Source organism: Chelonia mydas, chromosome 26 (genome assembly GCF_015237465.2).
Source record: "Chelonia mydas isolate rCheMyd1 chromosome 26, rCheMyd1.pri.v2, whole genome shotgun sequence".
NCBI lineage: Eukaryota > Metazoa > Chordata > Testudines > Cheloniidae > Chelonia > Chelonia mydas.
The window spans coordinates 5,333,094-5,361,084 of NC_057859.1; the positions used below are offsets into that span (position 1 = coordinate 5,333,094).

General features: G+C 58.8%; 1 protein-coding gene across 4 annotated transcripts; it reads left to right on the forward strand.

The window, feature by feature from the left end:
- Positions 1–1,531: 1,531 nt before the first annotated feature.
- LOC102936229 (actin filament-associated protein 1-like 2) lies at positions 1,532–26,311 on the forward strand. 4 transcript variants are annotated; one of them, XM_037886479.2, is made up of 17 exons: positions 1,532–1,765; positions 12,306–12,434; positions 13,134–13,226; positions 14,087–14,163; positions 16,483–16,582; positions 17,077–17,294; positions 17,904–18,083; positions 19,427–19,522; positions 20,161–20,260; positions 20,616–20,827; positions 21,232–21,353; positions 21,829–21,949; positions 22,116–22,221; positions 22,637–22,786; positions 23,007–23,167; positions 23,737–23,847; positions 23,982–26,311. In XM_037886479.2, exons 1-17 carry the CDS (start codon positions 1,627–1,629, stop codon positions 24,006–24,008), a joined length of 2,142 nt encoding a protein of 713 aa, XP_037742407.1. In that variant the 5' UTR covers positions 1,532–1,626; the 3' UTR covers positions 24,009–26,311. The 4 variants fall into 4 exon arrangements, with proteins under 4 accessions (XP_037742407.1, XP_043392141.1, XP_043392142.1 ...); XM_043536206.1 differs by having other exon boundaries at positions 1,534–1,765; positions 22,119–22,221; XM_043536207.1 differs by lacking the exon at positions 1,532–1,765 and adding an exon at positions 4,313–4,553.
- Positions 26,312–27,991: the final 1,680 nt, after the last annotated feature.

Consider the following 27,991-nt stretch of genomic DNA (forward strand, 5'->3'; position numbering starts at 1 on the left):
CACCCACCTCTGCTGATTTTCATTCCTGTTTGCTTCAGAGTGGGATTAAATATCATTCTGCACCTTCCAGACAAGGACTGCAAAGCAGTTTGCAGGCCTTAAGAAATTCAGCCTCACCCACCCAAGAGGGGATATTTGTAATTCAGTGTTACAGGTTGGGAAAGCGAGGTCCGAAGAGGAGGGACTTGCCCAAGATGATGCAGTGTGTCAGAGTCAGGGATTGCACCCAGGAGTCTGGACTGCTCATTTTTTCTGTTCTGGCCACTAAACTTTATTTAGCTCCATGAGCTAGGAATAAAAACCCAGGAGTCCCTGATTCCTAGTCTACTGCTCTAAGCATTAGGAAACATTCCCTCTTAGGCCGCTGACCCCCTAGGCTTGAGAGCCAGAACTGCAGTCCAAGCCATAACATCCACACTGCTATTTTTAGCATGCTAGCTCAAGCCCCATTAGTGCAAGTTTGTCTAACCCGGCTGGAAGGCTGGCTCCCAGCTGCAGTGCAGACACACCAGAAGTGTCCGGTTTTTAATAGGTTTCAGAGTAACAGCCGTGTTAGTCTGTATTCACAAAAAGAAAAGGAGTATTTGTGGCACCTTAGAGACTAACCAATTTATTTGAGCATAAACTTTCGTGAGCTACAGCTCACTTCATCGGATGCATACTGTGGAAAATACAGAAGATGTTTTTATACACACAAACACCCATTTTTTCATGCTTTGTGTGTATATAAAAAGATCTTCTACACTTTCCGTAGTATGCATCCGATGAAGTGAGCTGTAGCTCACGAAAGCTTATGCGCAAATAAATTGGTTAGTTTCTAAGGTGCCACAAGTACTCCTTTTCAGTTTTTAATACTGATCCCTTGCCATTTTCAGTGTTTCCCATCTGGATGCACTTCCCAGCCGTTAGCGAGTAAAGTCTCACAACTTGTTCCCCCTCCTCTCTCTCACACACATGCAGGGGACGTCTGCACTGCACAAAACCCATGGCAGACACCCTCAGAGCCCGGGGTCAACTGACTCAAGCTGGTGGGGCTTGCACAATGTGACTAGGGGGTTAAAAGTAGCCGGGCAGGTGGTCCTGCACAAGCTGTGAAACCCGGCAGGGAACCCTGTGAGTACCACCATTTCTGGGGCACAGGGCACAGGCCGGGGAAGTTGACTTGCCCAGGATCACAGAGCAAGTCAACGGCAGAGCCAGAAAAAGGACCCCGGACCCATTCCCACTGCCCCTACATTTTGACACCACTCCTTTTGGACTGGGTTTTCCCAGGCCCGGGCTAAACCCCGTCCGCATTCCACAGCCCTCTTCTGACTCGGGACGCCGCGTCCACACTGCAAAACAACAGGGCTGGCCCACGCGTCCCAGTGGGACCCTGGCTCAGAGACCCGCCCCGCCAAGCGCCTCCTAGGACCCGGGTCCCCAGGGCTTAGGTGCGTGGGCCGCCGCGGGGGGGGCTCGGACCCCAACCGGAGCCCGCGCCTGCAGCCGGCCGCCGCGCCCTGCAGGTGGCAGCGCTGCTCCGGGCAGTCTGCACAGGCGGCGGCGGCTGCTGGCGCCGGCGCCGGCCCTTCCTCCTGGAATCCCGGGCCCCGGGACGTGAGCTCAGCCCCCTCCCCTCCCGGCATGGGCTGCGCTGGGGCCGGGGCTCCGCCGCTCCTGTGCGCCCGGCTTCCCCCGGCTCCGGCGCGATGTGAGCGGCCAGCGTCGGAGCCTGCCCCAGCCGCCCCCCCCCCTGCAGCCAGCGCCATGGAGAGGCAGAAAGGTACCGCTCCCCTGGACAGCCCCCCGGGGGCTGGGGGCCCGGGGCTGACGGTGGAGGGGGGCGGGGGGCGGCGTGCAGGGCGCCAGTGGGTGCGATTTGAACTCAGCACCGCGCCCTGCGCTCGCTGGGCGCCCATCGGTGCCGGAGCGAGGGGTGCTGGGGGTGGGGGCTGCCACACCCCCCCCCACCCCGGCTTGAAGTGGTTCCCCTCCTATCCAGGGTTTGGTTCAGTGGCTGTCAGCACCCCTGGAGCTTGCCCCAGCCCCACGGCTGGCACGTGCCCGCTGCCGGGGTGGTTAGAGGGCGGGCGGCGGGTCCCTTCCCCATGCGCCGGGGTGCGCGTTGCCCGAAGGGGCCAGGCGTTGACAGCCATGGGGCCGTGCGAACGTGCCGCCGATGCCTTGCAGCGGGGGCTCATCGGGGAGCCCTCCTGGGCGGGTCTCTGCTCTGGGGTATTTGGTTGGGAAGCCGGGGCGCTCCAGGGGTGAGGGCTGTGACCCATGCCCGGAAGAGCCCTTCTCTCTGCTGCTGGGGAACACCGAGAGGGAATTCCAGGAACTGCCATGTCTTCTCTGCAGTCGTCCTCCCTTATCCCTTCGTGGTATGAGTCATCTCGCAGTTGGCCAGCACAGCTCAGAAATCTGGAGTCCAGGCCCTGAGCCGCTGAGATGGCTCAGGAAGCAGAGATCAAATTAGGAGAACCTGGGATTGGAGGGAAGCGATTTCCCTGGGAATGGGGGGATACAGAGGGCCTCAGGGTCTCACATGCAGGTGCCGAGCTCCCCACAGCAGCGCTGGGTGTCAGAGTGGGATGCTGGGGGTGAGATGAGATCCCTGCAGAAGTGGTCGTTTCCCCCTCCCTTGCCTCTGCTGCATAGGGGGTGATAGTGCAGGAGGAGACTTTATCCGGGGTGGGGGGGTGGGAGTCACATCCCGATCCCGGCGGATCTCCCTTTAAAGGACTGACAGAGGCCCCTGCTGCGGGTGGTTCTGTCTGCTTTGTGCACCCAGCTCTGAGCCTTGCATCTGAATTTCTGGCAGCTTTCCCAGTCCCTAAAGTGACCTGGGGAAAAGGTATCGAGATCAAGCACTAGCCGCTGAATGGCCTTAAAACATTGGCATCTCAGACACATCCCAGTCTTCCTTCACCTTTTCTCCACCACCCTGCTATTGCTGGGAATGCACTGCAAATGAGGGATCGCTGCATCCCGACATCTCTGGGCTGTCCAAGGGTTGCCTTGACTGTGCTGGCTCGGTCCCAAGAGGCTCTGATATACCCATGTGCCCATGATGGGATCTGGCTAAGAGAGAGCCCTGCATACGGAGCTGGGATGCTGAGATGTGTCGCATGCAGGGTGTTTGTGTGTTTCCTTGCAATAGTGCACACTTTTAGCAAGTGTTTAGCATGCTGATTTTACACTTGTTAAAGCCAGCCCCTTGGGGCTCACCTGGAAGCCAGCCCCAACCCTGTTGTTATTTGGCCGTGCAGTCGAGCAGATGGGGCATCAGACTGGGAGCCAGGACTCCAGGATTCTATCTCTGACTCCGCCAGTAATCTGCTGGATGATCTTGGGCAAGTCACTTCCTCTCTCTGTGCCTCTGTTTCCCCTCCCACCCATTGTCCATCGTAGATTGTGAGCTCTTTAGAGCGGGGCTGTCTCTTACTTATGTGCTTAGCAGGGTGGGGCCTTGATTTCACTTGAGGCCTCTGGGTGGTACTGTCAGGTAAATAATAATAGAGGTCTCAGTCAAGGATCAGGCCCCAGTGTGCTGGGTGCTGCACAAACATGCAATATAAAACCAGTGTCTGCTCTGGGGAATTCCCAGTCTGAGATGGTGACACACAGATGAACAGATCCGTGTGTGTGTGTGTGTGTGTGGTGGGGGGATGAGGACAAGATGACAGTAAAGCCTTTGCATAAATGAGTGGGCTTCGTTCCTTCTCCTGCTAGCATTGCAGGAAGACTCTGTCCCTCAGCCAACACCTGGCTGAATCCGGTGACTCTGGCTTTTGCACTACTTTAAAAAGGAGGAGCGTGGGGCTGGTCCCATGGGGACTCTGGGGCTGGGTGATGGAAGCCACAGGAGCACACTGGGGTCTATGGCCTGACCCCTTTCCCTGGGGTGCTCAGCACCCACCTCCCCTGAACACGGGCGCACGCCTTCAGGGCACATCACCTGGAGCGTCTGACTGGACAGCAGCCCAGCCCTCGCTGACAGCAGCAGGGGAACGAGGTGTCAGGAATGGGCTGGTGGAGGAGCTGGATTTTCCATGTGCCTTTCCCTGCACTGTCTAGACTTCCCCAGCTCCACAGCAGTTCCTGTTCTTTGGGCGGGGGTGGCCACTCCTGCGGTCCCAGTAAGGGGCCTACTAGACAAGGGATTGGGGCATGGGGACCTGGACAGGGCACGTTGCTGCAGGCGGCAGCTATCGTGGGAGGAGACGGGAATGGGGGCAGATGCGTTTACCTTCAACGGCTCTTTCTCGCCATGGAAACCGCGGCACCTGTTTTCAATCTCTGTAGCATTTACTTGGCCGGGATGTTTGTGGATGGCGCGTTGTCAGGGGCGAGTCGGAGACCCCTTGGATTGCAGCAGCCAGGCTTGCAGCGCCAGGGAACGACGCGCACAGCAGTGCAGGCACGCTGACACACAGGCGTGAGCACACGTCTGCAGGCACACACGCTTGGAGGCATGCAGACACAGCCACGTGCCTACGCGTGCAAACCCTGTCATTTAGACAGCCACCTGTGCACACGCAAGCCTGCATGCGCGTGTGACAAAGCAGGTGAGTTCCATACACATGGGTGCGCACACACCTTTGTGCACGCAGACCTGTGCGACAAAGCATGGGGTACACCTGCTCTCGTGCACACACAGACAAGTCCATCATACTAAACCCATGTGAAATGCACTGCACGCGTGCACAGAGCTCTCCCGTTGCTGACATTACAGAGCAGGAGCTCTGCTTCCCACAGGCCTGTGGGCGCTAAATGCTCTGACTCATCCCTTACACGTTGGGTGGCTTCCTCCCCCAGTCCCCTGTCATATGTTCCTGCAGTGCGTTGCCTGCTGGGTGCCCGGCGGCCGGTGAGCCCCTGAATGAGCTTGTGACAGACCATCATTGACATTGGGGGAGCTGGAGGGGAGAGAGTTCAAGGCAGGGCAGGTCCTGTCGGAGCTGGGCCTCTTGCTCAGTGCTGTGGGTGCCAGCGGGCGAGGTGTGGGGTTCTGGGGAGCTGGGGTTGTGGGGGACAAGGCACTAGCAGGCCCGAGGCGAGAGTTGAGGGGAGATGTGGCCCCAGGGCTGGGGTGTGGGGGAGGAGGAGCGGTGCTGGGAGTGGAAAGCTCGGCAAAGGGGATGTCATCACAGAGGAATTCAGACTCTGCTGGGGGTTGGGGGAGGAAAGAGGGAAGTGAGGAGAGGGGGAGAGAGGAGGTGGGGAGACCAGAGGGGAGCACGAGGGAGTGCACAGGGCCCCCTGCCTGGCCTGGCAGATCTGGGCTGGATTCCCTTCCCTTCCCGGGGGCTCCCTGGATCTGCGCTGGAGGAGCATGCTGGCTCTGCTTGTGCTGTGCACTGGGATGTTTCCCTCGTCTGAGTTCTGCCTCCTTGATTTCCAGAACCCCCCCGCCCCTTCCCAGCGCCCTGCTGCCCCTGGACAAGGTGCAGGGAATTAGTCATTATCCCCTTCCTCCCTACCACCCCCTTGCCTTGTTTCTAGGGAAGTCCAGATGTTTGGATCTCCTCCTGCTTTGCTAAACCCATCTCCCTCCCAGATGTTTTCTCTCCTCCAGGCAGTGACAGTTTGCACAAGCTCCCTGCCTGCCCTTGCGCCCATGTCCCAAGTCCCTCCCTCTCCTCTGAGCATCTCTCTCTTTGTCCCAGGGCCCTGCCCTGCTCTGCAGCACCCCCTGTGGCAGGTGCATGCATTGACCACTGATAGTGCAGGGGCCGAAGCATGGGCTCTTCAGCATGTCTGGGGAGGATCCAGGGGTCAGGCAGGCTGGGAGGAAGGCACGGGAGCAGCAGCTGGGAACGGGATGGATGTGGCCAAGCTCCTGTTAAACCCCAGACTGACCCAGGCTGCAGGATTGCTGAGCAGTGTCAGAGTGTTTCGCTCCTTTAAGCTGCAGATGGGGCCCAGGTAGGACCCTGGGGCTCTGGGAATGCGAGGGGGTGATGCCAAATGAGAGGATGATATACAAAGAGAAGTGAGCCCAAGCTGCATAGAGAGTGGGCCGGATGAGGGGAATCATGCATCACTCAGCGCCCCATGGGGGAGCCCAGCAGACCCTGCACTGGCTGACTGCCCACCTCTCTCTCTTCCTCTGTTCCATTTCCCACATCCGCCCACCCACCCTCCCTTGCCATGTCACCGCTGCTTCGCTCTCCTCTTCCCTTTCTCCCAGTCTCTGAGCCGCTCACTGGTCGTTCTCCTCCCACCCTGCCAGTGAGTTTGTGCAAAGGACAGGCAGGGAGCTGGAATCCCCACCTCTGCCTGCACAGGATTCCTTGCAGTGCTGAGAACCAGGTTCCCCTCAGCCAGGTGCTTGCTCCCCCTAAAACCGCCCTGATGCCTCTCCAAGGACCTGGTCCGTCTACCACTCTGCTGTATCCCCAGCCGTTTACAAGGCAGATCAACATTTGCTCTCTCTCCTGGATGCAGCCTGGAGGAGTCACACCGCATGCTTGGTCCGTATGGCGTGAGGTGCGGGAAGGATTTCACTTTCTTCTGAAACATCAGCTATTGGCCTCTGCAAGAGGTGGGTCGTGGGTCTAGATGGGCCCACTGGACTGATCTGCAGAGACCAGGGCTTGGTGGGCCTCTTGGTCTGACCCGGCACAGCAGAGAGCTGTGAGGACCAGGCTGGACCCACTGGTCTGATCAGGAGGAGCAGAGAGGTGGGGATACTGAGCTAGATGGGCCGGGCAGGGAGGTGAGACTATCAAGCTAGATGGAGGGGCTGGTTCAGCAGCGAGGAAGGATTCTAGCTCAGACGGATTTGTGGTCCAATCTGTGGATTAGGGAGCGGGTGGTGGGAAGGGGCAATGGGGGAGGGACAGATACACAGTTCTATGTTCTTGACTGGCGTGGCCAAATCTGAAACTGGAATCCCATGATGAAATATGACCTCGGCTTTTCTTGCCCCGGGGGAACATGGGACAGCAGGTCTGCAGCCTTCAGAACGACAGGGTGGGGGTGGGAAAAAAGCACAGTAAACCCTTCTGTTTTATGAGCCAGGACTGGGGAGGTGGGAGGGGAGCGGGGGCTGTCTTGCTTCTGCACACTTGGCAGCTCCGTATCAGTCTTTCCAACATCCTTGCAACACACGGAGTTTGGGCGCCTTTCCCAACCCTCTCCTCTGCTTGACCATCCTGTGAAGAAGCCAGGACATTTCCTCATGCCACTTATTGACCACACGACTTACCATGGGTCTGATGGTGCACACTGTGTTCACTGATCATGGCCCCTGTGTCAAACCACCGGGTTTGGAGTTCCCACTGGCTGGATTATGCATTACATCCTAACCAATATAGCTCCAGCTGCTAGCTGATGTGTGAGTGCATCAGGGCAGGGCTGGGCACATTCATGTTTGTTTAGCTGCCCCCATGGAAATGTTTGGGGGCAGTGGCAGCTCCCCACCCAACACTGCAACCCGATCTGCTGCTGGAGAACGTTAAAGCCGCTGAAACTGGAAAAGGGCAAAGGAAAGAGCAGGAGACATTGCCTAAGAGCAAGATCTCTGGGTACATCCACACTGTAGCCGGAGGTGTCCTTTTCCAGCTTGCGTACCCGGGCGTGTGCCAGCGTTGATTGAGCCCACGCACTAAAAGAAGCAGTGTAGCTGCAGTGGCAAGAGCTAGCCACCAAAGTCCAGTCCCATGTGAGATTGTAGGTAGCTATTAGGGCGTCTAGCCGATCCCACTGCCCGGGCTGCCGTGGCCACACGGCTGTTTGTAGTGCACTAGCTCACAGCTACTGCCCTGCATGTCTACCCAAGCTGGGAACCACACCTCCAGCTGCAATGCAGCCGCACCCTGCAAGGCTGTAGAATAGCCCCCAAGGGAAGTGGTGGGAGCCCCATTTGGACTGGCCAAAGACCGTCCCATGGGGAACAATCCTTCCCTGTTTCCTGCTGGGATGAACTGTGTGCCCCGGTAGAGTCCGTCCACTGTTGTGAAAGGAGGCGCTGAGTGTGTGTTGGCGCTGTCCCGCCAGGGTGGGTGGCCAGACTGGGGGCTAAGAGAGGTGAGTTATTCCCTAGCCAAGTAGGTGAGGAGGACGGAGGAGAGAGTGACGTGTCTGTGGATGGAAAGGTGCTGGTGTGCTAGAACAGAGGTGGAACGGGAGTGTCATCGGGAAACAACATGGGTCTGTCAATATGACTCGAAAAGCCGCCGACCTGACCGTCCCCAGCTGGAGGGTAAGGATGGTGCTTCATCCGTAGCCTTGTCCCAGGCAGCGGGGCAGGCCGCTTACATCGGATAGACTTGCAGCTGATGAGAACCTTCCCCCCACTGTGCCAGGCCAGGGCAAAGGAGGAATATGATGCAATCTCTCCTCTCACTAACCCTTGTGACTGGCTCCCGTGCGTGACCTCCCAGGACCGAGCCCATAGACCCATGAGGAACCTGTCCGTGTTCAAACGTGTAGAGGAGCAAGGGGCAAACAGAGGGACTGAGCATGTGCCCCAGGGTGGGTGAGCGCCCTGAGCATCCACCTGGGTTCCAGGCCTTCCCTCACAGCCCCTGCCAGCTGCACTCTGATCGGGAGAGGGGGATGCAGGCCCGTTGGGCTGGCAGTTCGGTGCTGCTGGGGGAAGGCTGGGCTGTGTGCTTTGCAGAGGGAGTGTGGTGGAGGTGCTGAGGGGTAGGAGTGAGATGTGTTTGAGCTGGGTGTGTGTGTGCTGGGAGGAGGGCTCGGTTGTGTGTTTTGGGAGATGCCCTGAGAGAACAGGTGTGTGTGCGTTTGGGAACTTGTGTGTGCAGAAAGAGGTACATTGGGCTGTGTGCCCGGGGGGGGGGCATGGTGTGTCTGGGGGCGCTGTGTACCTGGGGGTGCAATGTACCGGGGAGGGGTGCCCTGGGGGAGTGTTGTGGGGGTCCTGTGCTGTTTGCCTGCGACATATGTTTCCTCATTAATCAGATAAATGACTATCTGCGTAAGGACCTGGGGAAGACAGATGGAGCTGCCCCTGCATACTTACATACCAGGAACCTTGTGGGGCCCCTCTGCCTTACCCCCCAGGGTCCTGGCAGGGTCTCGTTGCCCCCCCCCCCCGGGGTGGGGTCCCACTCATGGTTGTGGGAATGCCAGCCAGGGGGTGGAAAATCTGGGGGAGTTGTTGACCGTGATGTGTTCAGAGACTCATCAGGGAAATGCCATGGGGAGCCATCTTAAACCCTGCCCCCGCTCCCGCTGGGCCTGGAGACACCAAGCTGGGGTTAGAACAGCTCTGCCTGCACTGCCCTCCCCACAGGCCCCACGATGCGGCAGTTCCCTACGGAGGGGAGGTGCCCAGAGAGCAGTGGGCACTGTCACCGCCATGGGGAGCAGGGCCCATGGGCTTTCTTGTGGCTTCTCACCTCCATGAGGGGGGTTCCAAGGAATCGAGTCAAAATGGGCTTGATCTCAGCCCTGTCCCACCCCCCCCGGGGGGGCAGGGAGGTTCCCGGGGGGTGTGTGGAGGATGCCCTCTTTGGGTAGGGTCAGGGTGGGAGGTTGAGGAGGCCTGGGGTGGGTCCTTTAGGGCAGGCTTGCCATGGCTGGGCAGAATGGGCTCGCCGGAGCATTCCCAACATTGCAACTGTTCCAGGCAGCAAATTGCAGCTTTGCGTTCGGGGGAACCAATGAGGGAACATCGGTGCTGGGGGGACGAGGAAAAGGCCGCCCGGGCCCTGGGCCAAGAATCAGTGGGTTTCATCAGCGGGGCCTGCAACATTTTATCACAGCTGGGAGCGGGGAGTGGAGCCGAGAAGGGAGACGCAAAACATTTCCAGATGCATGGCGGAGAGGGGGGAAGAGCAGCCTGGCAGGGCGGGTGAGGAGCAGCCTGGCAATGGGGAAGCAGAACGGGGGGAGTCTGTGTTGCCCCCTCTCTGTGGGGACGGGGGAGCTGCTAGGGGTAGGAAGGGAACATGGGGAAAGCTGGCAGCACCACCCAGGTCTCCACCCTGGGAGGAAATTTGGCTGGGCGAGAAGTGGAGCAGGGGCAGCGCGGTGGGAAAGGGCCAGCTCTGGGGATCTGCTGGCGATGTCAGGCCTCTGCAGCAGAGTTCAGGCGGTGGGCAAGCTGTGACCTGGGTGTCTCCTGCGTGTCTCCCCATGCTGTGCCCTGTGCTCTGTGTCATTCCTGGGAATGCTGATGGGGATGGTGGGGTTGTAAACTGACTGGGGAAGGGGGAAGAAGCCCCTCCTCCACCATATGTTCCTTGAGTGCAGGAATTTGCTACTGGGACATAGAGCAGACACAGCTGTTTGGGGCTAGAATCTGGAGGGCCCCTTCCACCATCCCACCATTTATGGCCCAGGTAATGCTTTGCATCTCTTAAATGGCTGTGGTGAGAGTGCCGAACCCCTGCTGGGGACCAGGCTCACCCAACTCGCTGTGCTTGTGACCCGAGCCGGGATTCGAACATGGCTTTGCCGAGGTGTAGGAATCCATTGAGCCATCACCGGGCGAGGGACAGATTCCAAGGCTTTGGGTCAAACCCATAGCTCCTTTCTGGGTTTGCCATCCCAGTGCCAGGCTGTCTGGAACAAGGGATTGCTTCTGGACACAGGGCAAAGCCAGGCAGGGATTAGCAAACCCAACGCAAGGGGTGGTTTGCATCTAGGTTCTGTGTGATTGGAACCCCCGAAGTTCTAGATTTTTCAGGAGTGCTGAGTGCCCACAAATTCTGCGCGTGTCAGTGGCAGCTGCAGGTGCTCAGTCCCTCTGCAAACCAGGCTGCTTCTTTCGGTGTCAATCTGTAGGCCCCCAAATGTGAATGTCTTGGGCTAAGCCTGTAGAGGGAGGAAGGAGGGTCTCTGGGGAGGAAAGATAGTCTGGAGGTCATGGGCCTGGGAGGCAGGACTCCTGGGTTCATTCTGTGCTCAGTGTGGGGAGTGTTGTCAAGTGGCTAGGACAGGGAGCATAGGCTCCATTCCCAGCTCTGTCACTTACTTGCTGTCCAGCAATGAGCGAGTCACTACCATGCTTTGTGCCTCAGTTCCCCCTCATAGCATGGGGGGCAATGATCCATTCAGAATCCCTCTTGTGGTGCCAGGTGCCTTGGAAAAGCCAATGTTCATTATCCCCAGAGGCTGACGGGGAGGGAGCCGGGGATGGGAAGTGAGTGCAGGCCTGTAACCCAGGACGCTGCTGGCTGGCCCCACAGCACTTAGCCCTGGCGCAGGACAGGCAGGCTCTCCCTGGGCTTTGCCTTTGTTCTGGGCTGATTGGGGGCTTTTATTCCTCTTTCCAAGCCATGCGAGGGGGCGGCGGGCAAATGCTCTGCATTGCACTGGGAACACACCAGCCTTCATCAGCTGTGCTGTTTGGTGCAACATTAACACCCCCTCCTTCCCCTTCTCCCCTCCCTCCCTTTCGGTGCGTGGGATGTCAGTGAAGGAACGGAGGCTTCTGAGCTCTTGTTGGTGGCAGGGCACAATTGCCCTGCTGTCTGACAGAGGGGGTCACGGGCGAGGGAGGGGTAAAGAGGCCTCATTCAGGCAGCAGCCCAGGAGACAATGCTGAGACATTCCCCAGCATCGCTAGCCCGGCGAGGGAGGACTGGGAAGTGGAATGAAAGGAGAGATGTCACTGGAGAACTTTCCAGCCGCCTCTGCATCGTTGACATGCCCTGGCCAGCCTTCCCCAAGGGGGCGCTCCGGTTCCATCCCGTGCGCTGCCACCACCCTCCCCAAGGCACTGGGGAGCCTATGGTTCAATCGCTCTCTGGCAGGAAACACCGAGTTAAACTCACCCTTCTGCCAGTCAAACCCCATATTCATCTCTCCTCTCAAAGAACCTGGAAGCCCAGTCCCCCAAACAAGCCTGCTCTTTTAGTGCGGACATAAAGGGCCTTCAGTCTCCCACTGCTGCTTATTCTCTCCTTGTCGCCCCCTTCGGTCACCCTCCCCCCTTCCCTAGCAGCTCTGGGTACCTCTTGTGTCCTCCTCTGAATGGCAGGATTGTGCTGCAAGCTGGGGTCAGGTGCAGGAGATGGGAGCAATGAGTCTGTTCGTCCCCAGATGGCCCGTGGGCGCAAGGAGCCAGTTCTGGGCCAGCCAGGATATAGAGAGCAGGGGACGGCAAAGGGATATTTTTTCTGCTCCTTGTTGAGGTTGAAAGACGCTTGCCCCAATCTTGGAAACTCTGGCCTTGGGCCTCGCCCACCGTGCGTTGATCTGTCCTGGACACCCAGTGCTCCATGCGCTTGGCTGGGTGGCTCTAAGACAGGGGGCTGCTCTATTGGGATCCCCCAGTGGGGGCGATTTGATGGAATGGTGTTCCCCTAGTAACTGCCCTGTTCCTTCTGTGTTGCCTGCAGATCTAGACAAGCTCCTTTTGGACCTAGAGTCCTTCCTGCTGATCCTGGACCGGGAGAACCTCAGCTACATTGCTCAGGCCAAGAAGAAATCCATCGCTGAGCTACTTTCCAGGTTCCAGAGCCCTCCATGTATGTATCCTGCTGCTGGGGCATAGGTATCCAGAGACAGGTGATGTTGTGCTAATAACCCATGGGGGCGGCTGTATCCTAATAACTCCACAAGAGGGAACCTTTCTGTAGCAGATCCGATTTGTTCTTGCAGCCCTGTCCATTCCCACAGGCTCTGCATGCTCCCTGGAAACTGGGCCAGCCAGTCAAATGACTTCTTTGGCGCTCAGCATAGTCCAGCTCTCTGGATCTTTGCTTATCTAGTTTGTCACTCTCTGTAACTTTGCTTACCAATGAGATTGTCCCCTTGGGCCTGCCCAGAGCTGGTTCAATTTAGCCCTTTTTCTTATGTATGCCTGACCCCGACCTTCTTCCAGCATCCCTGTTATTCCTATGGGTTTGCCCAGCAGGTTTACATGAGCCGCTGTTGGGGTGTCCGCAAACTGTTCGCTCCAGCTCCCGGACTGGAGCTGCTTTCGGCAAAGGAGAATGATGCATCGTGAACAAGCCATTGCTGGACTCAGTCTCCAGACCAACCCCCGTTCGAGTCCCTAGAATTTGAGGTTCATTCGGGATTGTCTGGGATCCCCCAGCACCTGCCCGCCCAGTCATCCGACCCCATCCGGAGCAGCAGCCTGATCTCAGAGCTTTTATCCCCCACTTGTTTGTGGTCTTAGTCCCGTCACCTCCTGTGATCCTGACCCACCTCTTTCCCCACAGCAGAGGACGCAGAGTACATGATCATGCGTTGCATCTCGCCCTCCTCTGGGAGCAGCGCCTTCCAAACGCCAGCTGACCTGAGCCCGCGCCAAGGTGAGCCGTGGAGTCGCACGAAGAGGGGGGTTTCCTAATCATATATGTCGGGCCAGCCCCTGCTCTCAGTGACACAGCTGTGGAGCCAGAGGGACTGCAGTGCAGGCATGAGCACCCTCTGCGTGAGATCAGAATCAGGCCGTGTGGCTCGAGGCCAGTAACGGGTTTTCTGCCAAATATGCAAAAGTGGCCAGTGATTTCAGTTGCCCTCGTTTGAGACACATGCAGGCACCCAAAGCTGGGCACCCAGAGGCACAGGGCATGTTTGAAACATCAGCCTATGGGATGGTGGCCGGGACTCCCCGGTTTGGCTTAGAAGGTGCTAACACTGTAGCCCGGTGGCTCAGCCGGCTGCAAAGTGCTGAAGCCAGCCTGCGGGGACGTCCACCCCCTCTGAGGGGAGTCTCAGTGCTACCCATTGCTATAGAGAGCCTGGAGCTCTGTGCTGCCCGACGGCAACTGCACTGAGCGTGGGCCCAAGCTGCCGTTGTGGGCACTCAGCTAGTGGCCAGGCCCGCTCAGCTGCCACGCTGCAGGATTTGGGTGCCCAGCTTAGGGGTCCACATTTGCAAACTGGGCTCTATTAGTGATGCAGACTGAACGATCTCAAGAGCTTTGGGGCCGGATCCAGCTTGCATCGGCTCCCACGAAGCTGGATCAGGCTTCTCTAGCTCCAGACACCGGGTCTGGCACTCTCTCGAGGATCTTCGGCCCACTCTTGGGCCTGGAAGGTTTGGAGCAGGGCTGAGCAGAGCAGCTGCAGCACACTCAGCATCCCGCGGCATCCGAGCGGGGGCTCCCGGCTGCAGCTGGCGCCAGTGGCTGGTTGAAATGATTTTAATCGTTACCTTTCTCGGCAGCAACCTCGTCTCCAGACCCGATGGGAAGGGGAGAGTGTGACTCACCCGCTGCCAATGGCCAGTGCTCCCCAGGCGGGGTAAGTCTGGATCACTCCAGGTCAGGAAGCAACGAGAGGGAGACAGAGATCTCTGTTACCCCTGAGGCCCAGAGTGGAGTCAGTGGGTGAGCGCTTTGCTAACTTCATGGGGCAGCGGCAGAGCCTGTCACACTGTGGATGCCTTGCTGTGCCCGCTCCTAGGCCAGCCCCAGGCATGGGAGCATCCCAGCCCCTGGCCGTTGCTGTGACAGGGCGTGGGAGAGGGAGACCCGACACAGTTTCCAGGCAACACTGCATGTCCCTGGGCTATGGCCCTGCTGCCTGCTCAGTGCAGAAAGAGGGAGCCGGGAGCGTGGGGAGGAATGTTCCCATGCAGCCTGCCAGCTCTGCATGTCCAGCAGGGCCTGGGATGCTTGCGTGTCTGGTGGGGAATCCAAACGGGCAGAAACAGGGGCTGTGGGGAGGCACATGTGACCCCCCCGTTTGCCCCTATGACCGCTGGCTGCAAGCAGGGGCGTGGTTTGTGATTGCACCCTCTTGATACAGATGAGAATGGCTGGATTCTGCTCCTGCTGCTCTTGGATTCCAGGCTGATGGTGTAGCCGAGCTCAGAATCCAGCCCAGAGTCTCTAGGGGCTGAATGTGGGGCAGTGGCTGGGGATTGGGGCGACTGGCTGAGTGTGGGGGAAATGGGCTGAGGGAGGGTAATTAGAGGCAGCATCAGGGCCGCGGGTCAGGGGCTGGGGTTGGAAAGGACTCAGGGGGCTGTGTCAGAGGGTAGGGGAAGGTCCCTGCATGAAGGAGGTGGGGCAGGGGTCTGTCTTTTTTTTCTCTCTTGCCCCTTTCCTCCCAGCTGCCCCTTGGGCCCCTTGCCATCCCTTGTGCAGCTCAGGATACAGGGGTCATAGTGAGGCCTCCGTACCCCACAGCCCCGGCCTGAGGCCTAGGGAAGGGCCTGCTTTGGCTCCCAGCCTGTGGCAGCGGGAGCTGGGCTTCCCGGCTGCTGGGCTGTCAGGCCCCTTCGCAAACAAGAGCAGATGGTTTGGCCATGAGATCACTGGGGAACCGGAAAGGAACAGGAGCGTCTGCAGCACAAACTGGGAGTTTCCAGAGAGAGATGTGCAGAGGGCTCCACTCCCACCCACTCAGGTGTCCAGTGCCTAAGGAACAGCCACACGCGGCACTGGCCATGGCAGGTCCTCATGGGCACAGTTTCTTGCATACGGGGATGTGTTGCAGTGCCTGCAGCATTGGGTCCGTTGTACGGCCGAGAGCAAGAGACACATGGGATGAAGTAGCAGAAGTGAGTGCGCTGTACTGCAGGGGAGGGACACATATTACATGAAGCGCAGCACTGTCTGTTGCATGCGCAAGAGAACGCGTTGCATTACATCCAACAGCAGGTGTTGCATTGCATGCCACAGAGCCAAAGTGTAATTCTTGTGGAGAATGGGACGTTGCACGGCATGCAGCAGGGGCGTCTTCCATCACATGCTGCACGGGACGCACTGCATTGCGTGAAGAGAGGCACATTTCATTTGATGCAGCAGGGGAAGCTGGCTGCTGTGTGCGGCCGAGGGTGCGTTGCGTGCAGCAGAGACTGGGTGCATTCCCATACAGTGCTGCGCCCTCCGTTGCAAGCAGCAGGACGTTGACTTGCTTGCGTGGTCAGGGGACTGGTTGACAAGCTGGCATTTCCCCGGGCTCTGAGCAGACATGCAGCTCCAGCGGAATTCTGCTGCTCTTCTGGATATGGATGGAAGCAGGCAAATATGGGCTCCAGATGAGGCAACAGGAGCCGTGGCAGGGGGGGAGAGGACGACCCCCCAGGATGCGATTGGCAGGAACAAGAGCGGTGTCCCGTGCCAGAGCGCGAGATGCCGCTGACAGATTTCAGAAGCAGTTAATTTGGTAGCTAAACAGCATGAAGGCAGCGGAGGCTGATTAACCATAGAGGCCACTTTAGGGGCAGTTAAGTTGTGAAGGAAGCAGAAATCCGAGCCACGGGCATCAAAGGCTCTTTCATCTCAGTCCTGTCCAGATGCAGGGCTCCGAGTCGGCAGACGTGCTGGCATGGAGCAGGGCGATTGAATGCTGGGGGGGGGGGGGAATCCGTGCTTGCTCCAAGCCCACATCAGCCTGGAACAGGGAGAGAGGGAGCTCCCAAGGTGGAGATTGAGCAACTGCCCAGGGAAGGGGGTATCTTGAGCCCGCCCTTCAGTATGCAAAGGGAGGGCACAGCTCCTGAAACCTCTCCTGAACCCCCAGGGGGCTGGCAGGCAGAGTCCCACTGACACCCCGTGCCCTGATACTGCCTCCCTTGGCTCTGTCAGGCTGAGTTCTCCCTGCTCTTTCTAGACAAACCCGTTGGGCGTCCTGCCCCACCTCCCTAGCCTGCCAGCTGAGGACTCCTACGAGGAGGCAGAGCCCATCAGCCCCGAGGGACATATGAGCCCAGGTAACCAGCCCCTTCCTCTCCGAAACCCGCGGGAGGTGGGAGCAGCTGGCAGGACATATCCTCTGCAGCGTGTGTACACCAGCTGCCCCTCACGCCTCTCGCACATGGCACACTTGTCGCACAAGGCCCATCAGCTGCACTGTATGCACTGGGGGGGCCTTCAAGTGGCCCCCCCTTCCAACAACTGTGCCATGCCTGCTGCACCTCTCTTGCACGGGGCACCCCTGCCGCACTTCGCATGCCTCTGGCCTCTTCCCTTTTGAGGCACCCTCCATGCTTGTGGCACGCAGTGCCGCCTCTTCCGTCTAGGCCACGTGGGCATTGACTGTGACGTTCCCCCAGCCCCGCTCGGCTCCCTGCCTGGCTCCCTGCAGCGTGGCGCGCGTCCCAGGTCAAGCCCTGAAGCCCCTGGCGCTGGTGGGGCAGCCCCTTGCCGACAGGCAGCTCCACTCTTGCCAGGCGCTTGCTCAGCGCCACCCTTCCACTCTGGGCAGCGGGCGGCGGGGACACGGACAGCAGCCACTACGAGTCATACGGCGAGGACGAGGACTGCGTGAAGGACCGCGCGCACTACATCCAGTGGCCGCCCGCCACTGGCACCGCCGAGACTCCCGCTCGCCCCGAGGCCCAGCTCTGTGGCTTCCTCTGGAGGAAACGCTGGCTCGGGCAGTGGGCCAAGCAGCTCTTCATCGTCCGGGAACATGCCCTGCTGGTGAGCGTTGGGTGGGTGGAGAGGGGCGGGAGCACTCGCAGGTGGAGATGGCTTCCCCGGGCACGGCCTTGCTCCTACTGTGGAGACCGCATGGGCTGGGGTGTGTGCAGGATAGTGTGGGGGGTGAGGGGGCTTGGCAACAGGCGCCCGACGGGCGAAGAGTGCAGGGATGTGGAGGTGGGACCAGGGAAGAGCTGCAGGGTAAAAGGGTAGGTGAACTGAAGTGCATTCGGTGCCCTGAACCTGCCAGCCCCCTAACCTGCACACCCTGCACCCTGACCCCCCAAACCCCAATCCTGAACCCCCATCCCCCCAACCCTGAACCCCTAAACCCACAGACCTGCAGACCCTAAACCCCCATCCTCCCACATCCCGAACCCCTAACCCCCATCCTGCCAAGCCTGGGCCCTAAACCCACAACCGTGCAGTCCCTGACCCCCCATCCCTAACCCTGAAGACCCCCACTCCTATATCCCGAACTCCAGCCCCACAACGGGGAGGGTCAGGGTTGCGAGTTCCAATTCCAAGCCCTGCTCTCCCCGGTCTCGGACCCTTGTGCTCCCCCCAGCCCCCTCGCTGAGCCATGCCCTTTGCCCTGTGCTGCCACAGTGCTACAAATGCGCCAAGGACCTGCAGCCAGTGCTGGAGCTGGACCTGCATGGCTGCCGCGTTGCCTACAAGGCCAAGCGCAGCAAGAAGATGCAGCACGTGCTGAAGATCACGGGGGCGGCGGCAGAGACGCTGGTGATGGGCTTCCAGAGCCGCCAGCAGGCTGAGGACTGGAGGAAGGTTTGGAGGTGTTACACCCTGGCAGAGCTGTGCATGGAGGGGGGCCATGGGAGTGGGGAGGGCGAAGAGTGGCCTCTGCCACCGCCTGGGAGCCCCTGTGGGGGACTGTGGGGCGGGGGAACAGCTCCTGTATGGGTGAGACTAAATGTTGGGTGAGTCTGCGCTGCCCACTCCCCTCTGCGAGCGGGGACGGGCACCGTCCCGTCAGGGCCCCGTGCTGCCCACTCCCCTCTGCGGGCGGGGACGGGCACCGTCCCGTCAGGGCCCCGTGCTGCCCACTCCCCTCTGCGGGCGGGGACGGGCACCATCCACTCAGGGCCCCGCGCTGCCCACTCCCCTCTGCGGGCGGGGACGGGCACCGTCCCGTCAGGGCCCCGGGCTGCCCACGCCCCTCTGCGGGCGGGGACGGGCACCGTCCCGTCAGGGCCCCGCGCTGCCCACGCCCCTCTGCGAGCGGGGACGGGCACCGTCCCGTCAGGGCCCCATGCTGCCCACTCCGCTCTGCGGGCGGGGACGGGCACCGTCCCGTCAGGGCCCCGCGCTGCCCACGCCCCTCTGCGGGTGGGGATGGGCACCGTCCACTCAGGGCCCCGGGCTGCCCACTCCCCTCTGCGGGCGGGGACGGGCACCATCCCGTCAGGGCCCCGGGCTGCCCACGCCCCTCTGCGGGCGGGGACGGGCACCGTCCCGTCAGGGCCCCGGGCTGCCCACTCCGTTCTGCGGGCGGGGACGGGCACCATCCCGTCAGAGCCCCGCGCTGCCCACTCCCCTCTGCGGGCGGGGACGGGCACCGTCCACTCAGGGCCCCGGGCTGCCCACGCCCCTCTGCGGGCGGGGACGGGCACCGTCCACTCAGGGCCCCGGGCTGCCCACTCCCCTCTGCGGGCGGGGACGGGCACCGTCCCGTCAGGGCCCCGGGCTGCCCACTCCCCTCTGCGGGCGGGGACGGGCACCGTCCCGTCAGGGCCCCGGGCTGCCCACTCCGTTCTGCGGGCGGGGACGGGCACCATCCCGTCAGCTGGGGCTTGGCAGATAAGTTATGGCCTGGCTCCCCCTGCAGGCCAAGCTGGGTGCTGACAATTGTTCCCGCAAACCTCTCAGAGCTGTGGGGCGAGCCAGTTCCCCTTCTTGCCAAGCCGCAGTACGTCCCCACACAAGGTTCCACAAGGAGTTTGCATGAGAGAGCGGTTTGCAAGCGCCGTGGGGGCTCTGACCCTCCCAGCAGCATATGCCCTGCCTTGGAAATGACTCTGCTCTCGAGGGGGCTGGGCTCCCACTGTGCCTGGGGGACCGGGACCCTCAGCTGCCCTGTCCATGGCTGTAACGCTGTCGCTTTCTTGTAGGTGATTGAGGAAGTGAGCAACTCTCCTCTCAGCAGGCCTTCTGCCCACAGCTCCCCCGCACTGCCCAGCTCAGAGCAGGGCGGGAACTCACGCCAGGTGAGTAGGTTCCTTAGCCATCTCTAGCCCCTGCTACCTGGGATCTTGGGTGCTCTCACACCCCTCTCCCTACCCAAGTTAGCATCGTTGTCCCTGTGTTCCGGCAGGGAAACTGAGGCACAGGGGAGTGACTTAACCAAGGTCACACGGTGAGTCAGTGGCAGAGAAGGGAATAGAACCCAGGAATCCTGACAGTCTCCAGTGCAATAACTGGGAGGCGAGACTAGAACAAGGAGCCCTGACTCCTAATCCCTGCTATCCCATCCTGTCCTGAGCAGCTCCTTCTACAACAGGCCCGGCTTGCTGCTACCCACAGGAATGTTGTGAACCCTGAGGAGGGACTCTGCCCTGGGACGTGCCCACAGCTTGTGGGGCATGCCCGAGGGCACAGCCTTACCCATGAAATTCGAGGGAGGGAGATGCCCTTGTGAGACCAGACAGCACAGGGTTGTTCCTTGTGGCATGTTGTGCCTTTTGAATGGTCCCATGTGATGGGGCTTTCTCCTCCCTTGGGAGCTGCCCCCCATCTCCTGGGTCTGCCCATGGGGAAATCTCTGATGTTCAGCCTGAAATTCCCTCTGCTTATCCACTCCCCCCGCCTCAGTGCTTATTGTCTGCGGCACCTGTGTCTCTCTTAGGTGAGAGGTTCCCAGTTTGGCTCTGATTCAGATGAGGAGAACTCCCTGGTCAGCCCTGCTGCAGCTGGCTGCATCCCAGCTGGAGAGCCAAGGAAAGGAGGTACGATATGGCCCAGCCTGACCACTCTGTGCAGCATCAGTTACCCCAGCCATCCTGTCTGTGGGACCCAGGGCTGGAACAGCCGGGGTGCTGGGTGCGTTGGCAGAGCGGTGGTGGTGGGGAGGTGACCCAGGCGTGGAAGAGCCAGGGTGCTGGGTGCATTGGCGGAGCAGTGGGGTAACCGCACGCAGAGCCTGTGCTCTCACCCCAGACTTCCCTGAACTCCTTTCCCACAGTCCCCGGAGGCATCAGCTGCAGTTTGTGCTGGGTGGGTGAGTGCCGAGCCCTCTCCCCAGTGGCGGAGCAGGCAGCGGGGGCGCGTCTCATAACGAGAGGCCTTGGGGGCACTCTGCAGGTTTCCTGGACGTGCTGCTGAAAAGCCAGTGGCAGAAGCTGTGGTGCAGGGTGGAGCAGGGCGCCCTGCGGATGTTCAGAGACCCCAGCTGTACTGAGAGCCCTGAGTACGCTGTGCCGCTGGCGGGCAGCAATGTGACCCCGGGGGCTGACGCCGGCCGACGCCATCGCATCCACATCAGCCAGCAAGGCAGAGAGGTCGCCGTCCTGCAGGTGCGTGGTGCATCTGTGCTAACCCGTATGGTGCTGGCGTGGCCTGCAGCCAAGCTGTAGCAGAGAGACCATTAGTCTGGTGGTAGGGGGGCAGCCCTCACTGGCAGCATCCCGCGGATGGTAGGAACAGGATCTGCCCTCCCTTCCTGGAGCTCCAGATGGTGCTGTGGTCACACAGACGTAGGAGCCGCACTCCGCGCCGATAGTGCTGTGCATGGAGAGACGCAGCAAGGAACCAGCCTGTTTCCCCCACCCTCTGCTCTGCTTGGTCGTGCCTGGTCCCTTTCCTGCCCTTCTGGCTGCCGAGCCAATGCCATTCCCCAGAGGAGGGCATCTCCCTGGCCCCTCCCTAATGGTTCTGGCCCAGAGCCGATGTCTGAGCCCTGTCCCCTTCTCTGGTGCAGACCCACTCGGACGAAGAGAGGGACGTCTGGCTGAAGATCCTGCAGGTGGAGAAGGGAGCGGAACCAGCCTCTGTGTATGAAACCTCAGTCCTTGGAGATGCCCCCAGCTCCGCGCCTGTGGGGTAAGGAGAACCTGGCCCCTCGTCCCGCAGCACCCCCGAGACACAGTGCCTCTTCAGAGCAGCTCCCCCTATTCTCTGTCTTTAAGTTGTCCCAGCTTTGTCCCTCCCTCAGCCTTCTTTCCATTCTCCTTCCCCCTCTGCTAAGGCAGGGGACCTGGCTGCCCATGGGTGCCTTTCCTGGGACAGAGCCCCAGGGCACAGGATCCTGGCGGCTTCTGCATCTGGCACTGCCATGGGGACCCAGTTTCAGAACTAGTGCACGACTGAAGCATGTGCTAGCCATGTTGGGGACAACCCGTGTTGTGTCTGGACCCCTGGTGTTACTGCTCAGACGCATAGGGCAGCCAGGCAGCACTCATCAGGCCCTGCTGCGTCTGGTTCAAAGCGCTCACGGGCCCCAGGTGCTAAGCATGGAAAATCGCCACCACTGATGGGTGCCCAGAGTCACAGGGCTTCCTCTCTGCTCTGCCTGCAGGGGCCTGCTGCTGCGGAGATTCCCGACCCCCAACACCTACATGGACGACCCCTTCGGGCAGCTCCCGCCGGCGACGCACTCCAGCCCAGTCTACTCCAACGTGGATATACTGCATCAGCTGGTAACCTCCACGTAGTCTGGCATCTGTAGGCATTTCTAGCAAGCGGGCCAGCCCCTTGACGGGCGGAGCTTGGCGAAACTCCATGGGCTGAGCTGCCCCCATGGGGATCTGGGCCGGCGCGTCTAGCCAGTTCGTCCACAGGCTCCTCACTGGCTTCTCTTTGCAGCAGCAGACCTTGGACAGAGCTGCCCAAGACCAGACGCAGAGACTCCCATGTGCCCTTCCCGACAGTGCCTTCAGCAACCCCCGGAGCAGAGCTCCGGAGGAGACAGGTGATTGAGGCTCCCTCTCCCAGACGGCAGGGACCTGGCTGTACCAGGGGGCAGACTCTATGTCCGACAGCAGCTGAGCGCGGCCCCATCGCGATAAGAGACACCGTCCCAGCACTAGTCAGCTCCCACGTCTGCCACAGCACGTGCTGAGAGGGTATCGCTGCCTCCCTGGAACAGGCTGGCTCCAGTGGGTCTCAGGGTGGCGCATGCGTAGAGGAGTGCCCCTCTGCTTCTCATTGCCTGCTACAGAACAGCTCCCCTGTCCTTGGCCCTGGGCATGTCCAGGATTCCCCTGGGCCCCAGGCACAGAGCGGCTCCGGCTGTAGGCTGGTTCAGCATGCCCGGAGGGGGAATCCCTTTCTGAGTGCTCACGGTCACGCAGCCATTGACCCCTTTCTCTCCCATGCTCTTCCAGCTGCTCCTCCAACCGGCCCGGGCAAGTCTCCGAATGAGCAGTGGGTAGAGGTGGCCCCGGAGCTGAGAAGCCGGGATTTTTTCCAGTCCCAGCGGATGCTGACGCAGCCTGAGAGGAAGGGTGCCCCAGACAGCTTGGATTTCTTAATTGGTATGATCGCTGCACAGCCTCAGGCAGGTTGCTGACCCCCTGCCCCTGTGCCAGGGGTTGGCAAGACTTACCCAGTGCAGGAGAGGGCTGGGAGTGTTGAGCCATGGGTGTCCTGCGACTCTCGGGGCATAGCTGTAACCCAGAGTGAGTCAGGGTGCTGGGATTGGGCCTTCAGCTTCCCGTGTGGGTTCACATGGCTCCACGATCTGCCTTCTTGCAGGTAAGAGGGCCTTCCCCAAGCTGGAGGAGAAGGTAGGGCAGCTGGAAAGAGCATGCCGGATGAAAACCAGGCTGAAGGCCGGCTCGGAGATGAACCTGCTAGCCATCGGCAAGTCTCTGAAGGGCCACATAGCCACCGCCACCAGCTCAGCAGGCTCCGAGGTAAGGAGGATGGAGCAGGATGGGTGAGAGCCAGACACTGGGCAGCCATGAGACACAACAGTTGGGGGCTAGAAACAATCAGGGGCTCTCCTAGGGCTTCCTGCCTTTCTCTTCTCCCATCCCTTTCCCAGCATCATCTCTTCTCCCTCTTTCCCTCTCCTCATTCTGCTGCTTCTCTCCTGTTCCTTGAGAAAGTCAGGTCTACCTTAGGTCCTTCTTTCTTGCCTTTAGACAAAGTGGGAAAGTGACTCCATATGGAGGGGAGCTGCTATGGCATGTGTGGGGCCCCTAGACGGGGGAGAGGTCTGACCACAGACTGAGCTGGAATGGCCCCAGAGCAGTGGTTCTCAACCTATTTACCATTGTGGGCCACATATGTGGGCCGCATCCAATATTACCTATATGGCCCTGAGGATGTCACATGGGCCGCAGCTCTGTGCTGATTGGGCCACAGATTGAGAACCACTGCCCTAGAGTCCCTGTTCACAGCTAACCCCCCGGACAGGTTGGAAAGAAGGGCAAAAGGGGGCTCCCACACCCACCCCTCTTCTCTCCACCCTTGTGTGCAGGGTTCCTTCCTAACACCTCTGCTGAAACGCACCACCTCCACCAAGAGCGCCCTGAGGCGAGCGCCTTCCGTGGTCATCATTGAAAAGGGGAAGGTTCTGCAAAAGAGAAAGGTACTGAGGAGCATCCCCTCTGCTAGGGAGCGTCGTGCTGGGGGTGGGGGAAAGGCCTGGCTCCCCTAGCACGCTCTTCCCAGCCCCCCTCAGGAAATGGGAATAATTGTCCTTTCTCCATCCATCTCTTTCAGGAATGGGAGATGAAGTCTGCCATGTAATTGGCCCCTTCTACCCGCTGAGCGTTCCCAAAGGCAGGAGACATTGCACTGTACATATACATATCAGACCATGCGTCTATATATGCACGCTGCATGTGGATCATGCAGAATAAACTCTGAATCTCTCCTTTTTTTTTACCGTAGTTATCAGTGTTACAATAACTCTTTTTTTTATTTTTTAAACTGACTGGATTTTTATAGGTTGTCTGCAGTGGCACTGAAATGGGGGAAAGGAGACCGGGCTGGGTGAGGGTGGGCTCGCCCCAGCGTTACTGGGTCGAGACTCGTCACAGCAGCATATCCATCTGGTACCATTTTCCAGGGAGCAATTCCGCAGTGGCTTGCGACCTTAGTCACCAGCACTCTCCTCCTTGCAGTTGATGTGACAGAGTGGAGCCAAGATGGCTTCTTTGTCTGCATTTACAGAACCTTCCTGCAGCTTCAAATTGCATAGGCTGGTGCTTCAGAAGACAGTTCTCTTGAATGGCTCCTGACACATGGGATGAAAGGATGAGAGCAAACGTGAACAACACCTTCAACGCTGGAGTCACCCATGCTGTTAGACCCTAAAGAAAGTGGAGATGCAAACAGAATACTCTGGGCTACCTAGCCAGGTTTCTTGAGTCCTTTGAAGTCTTTCATGGATCTCCTCCACTCCTCTTTCTAGCAAACACCTTTCTCCATAGAGATAACAGCCCTACTTTTGGTTTCCAGATAGACACAGACATTTTACCGTGCAGGGATGGAATGATGCAGCTCTTCGATAATATTACACGCATTGTGCAGCTGGGCATGTCTGAAATCAGAAGAAGAGTGTTTCTAACTGGGTACACTGGCCATACACCCAGGAGTCTAAAGGGGAGGAGGAGGCTGCCAGGAGGTATGCATGCTACCCTGAAGTGCCTCCTCTGGCCAGCTGTTCTTGGAAGCCCGCATGTTGGGACTGAAGGGGAACATGAGTGGGGACCGAGAGGTGTGGCAGCTGCTTTTAAAGTGGTCTGGGGTGATCACAGGTTTTACTAAGAGGAGAGACAATCATACAGCCATTTAGAGACAGGCAATTCACTTCTTTTTGAAACATCAGTGTCCATTGAGCTAACACCCTGTGGAACAACAGTAGGTGCCAACTGTGGTTTAGTGGATCGAGCACAGGGCAGGGAGTCAAGACGGCTGGGTTTTGTCCTCCGCTCTGCCACCCCACAAGATTGGGAAAGTCTCTTCCCCTCTGTGTCCCTCAGCTTCTCCCTCCGTCAAACAGGCCTAATGACACTGACCCACCTTCATAAAGCAGTCCGAGATCTGCTGCAGTCAGCCACAGAGCAAGGGCAAAGTCTGGTTAGTAACTCTCTCCCAAGCCTGAAATCTCAGATGCCGAGTGAATATTTAAGACTGAGGCCTGGACACAACTTTCATTACAGCAAGTGGCATGAGAGTAACTGCATTGAGAATAGTGGAAACACAGGAGCATTGATTGTATTTATCTTTATAGGGACTCAGTCAGCTTCAAGGTAATCTGTTGTGAATAAACGAGTGCCTTGTGTTACAAATAACACCTTAGGTGATGAAAAGAATTTTTCAAAATATAGAGAACATATCATTATTTATGTTCTTTGGCTAAGACTTGGACAACGGAAATCAATTTCACGTCACTTTCATTGTCTGGTTCTGATCCGCAATCAGAGTTGCCTTCCCCTGGGTCTGCCCAGAGCCATGTTGAAGTCAACAAGGCTGCAGCTGGCCCAGTGTGACAGCCACCCCAACACACCTGGGATGGAAACAGACACCTCCAGAGCTAAAAGCCTGAGTCACTCCTGCTGGGCTATAAGAGATTCCCATCCTCAGTGGAGCACAAAGAAGTGCCCAGTGGGTTTCACAAGGACTTGCTCATGCAGAATCAGTAACTTACAGGATCAGGTTATAAGAACCTGACTGTAATCTAAAGCAAAATAGACTTTGTTGATTTCCATTTGTTGATTTCCAACGTTTGGTCTGCAAACCCTGCAGGAGAACTGTTATTTGTTTAAAAGGAACTGTTTGCATTGGATTTTGTTTTGTAATTGTAGAAATATTTTTTCTGATGTTCTTGAGTTTTTTAAAAACATGCTTTTATCAAATGGAAACCGGGGGGACCAGGGGAGAGGAAATGTTAAATTGACAGCGTGCCTTTGTGTAACTTGTTAATTCAGAAAGATGTGAGGGTTAGATTGGGGAGGTGGGGTGTCTTTTTTGTTTGTTTTTTGCTGGGGTTTTGGGTTGTTTTTAACAAATTATCATGTCAAATAAATGTTTCAAACCCCACCTTTTATCTTGTAAAATGGACGATACTTGGAGGGGTTTCCTTTAGTCTGGTTTGTGCAGTGCTTTTGTGATAGGGAAATGTTGATTAGGAACATGGCTGAGGTTCAGTAGACATTTTGGTTCTGACCCAGGGTGAGATTAAAACCCAAGTGAGGTGAAAAAAGCTGGTGCATGAAATGGCTGGATCCCCAGTTCTCCTACCCCACCCCACCATCTCTTCAAGTTTAAAAATAAGACATCCACTGCTGGATGGAAATAAGGGGAAACCACATGGAAAACGAGAGAGCGCTTTACTTTAAAGGACGTTTTAGGGAAACACCACTTCCCATAGCATAGCAGTGGATTTTTCCCTCAAGGGCACAGTTCTGCTGCCCTCCAGCATACAATGCAATTGGCACAAGCAGCCACTGAATGTTTAAAAAACAGGAGGACTTGCGGCTCCTTAGAGACTAACAAATTTATTTGTTATTTATTATTACGAACGCTTATGCTCTAATAAAATTTATTAGTCTCTAAGGTGCCGCAAGTACTCCTGTTCTTTTTGCAGATACAGATTAACACGGCTGTTACTCTGAAACCTGAATATTTAAAATGGTATTTATCAGTTTTAATGCATTTTCAATACATCTGAAAATAAGGGGGTCACCCTATGTCCTCCTGACTCCATCCCCCAGCTCCCCCATACCCTCCTGCCCTGTGACTCCCTCACCCAGTTCGCCTATACTTGCCTAATCCCCAGCTCCCCCATACCCCAGGACCCCTCCCCCATAGCCCCCTGCTCCCCCATACCCTGCGACCCCTCCCCCAGCTCCCCCATAGTCCCTGCTCCCCCATACCTTCCTGATCCCCACCCCCAGCTCCCCCATACCCCCCTGGCCCTACCCCCAGATCCTCCATGCCCTCCTGACCCCTTCCCCAAGCTCCCCCATAGCCCCCTGCTCCCCCATACCCCGTGACCCCTCCCCCAGCTCCCCCATACCCTCCTGATTCCCACCCCCAGATCCTCCATGCCCTCCTGACCCCTTCCCAAGCTCCCCCATACCCCACTGACCCCTGCTCCCCCATACCCAGGACCCCTCCCCCAGCTCCCCCATACCCCCCTGACCCTACCCCCAGATCCTCCATGCCCTCCTGACCCCTTCCCCAAGCTCCCCCATAGCCCCCTGCTCCCCCATACCCCGCGACCCTACCCCCAGATGCCCCCCGACCCCTGCTCCCCCATACCCTCCTGATCCCCACCCCCAGATTCTCCGTACCCTCCTGATCCCCTCCCCCAGCTCCCTCATACCCCCCTGACCCTACCCCCAGATCCTCCATGCCCTCCTGACCCCTTCCCCAAGCTCCCCCATAGCTCCCTGCTCCCCCATACCCTGTGACCCTACCCCCAGATCCCCCCCCGACCGCTGCTCCCCCATACCCTCCTGATCCCCACCCCCAGATCCTCCATGCCCTCCTGATCCCCTCCCCCATACCCCCCTGGCCCTACCCCCAGATCCTCCATGCCCTCCTGACCCCTTCCCCAAGCTCCCCCATAGCTCCCTGCTCCCCCATACCCTGTGACCCTACCCCCAGATCCCCCCCCGACCCCTGCTCCCCCATACCCTCCTGATCCCCACCCCCAGATCCTCCATGCCCTCCTGATCCCCTCCCCCATACCCCCCTGGCCCTACCCCCAGATCCTCCAT

Bases quoted from the DNA above. Each gene is read 5' to 3' on its own strand.
- LOC102936229 (XM_037886479.2), top strand. From the start codon at position 1,627: ATGGGCTGCGCTGGGGCCGGGGCTCCGCCGCTCCTGTGCGCCCGGCTT. The intron at 14,164-16,482 runs GTAAGTCTGGAT...TGCTCTTTCTAG, and splicing joins GCCAGTGCTCCCCAGGCGGG to ACAAACCCGTTGGGCGTCCT. The intron at 23,848-23,981 runs GTACTGAGGAGC...CATCTCTTTCAG, and splicing joins AGGTTCTGCAAAAGAGAAAG to GAATGGGAGATGAAGTCTGC.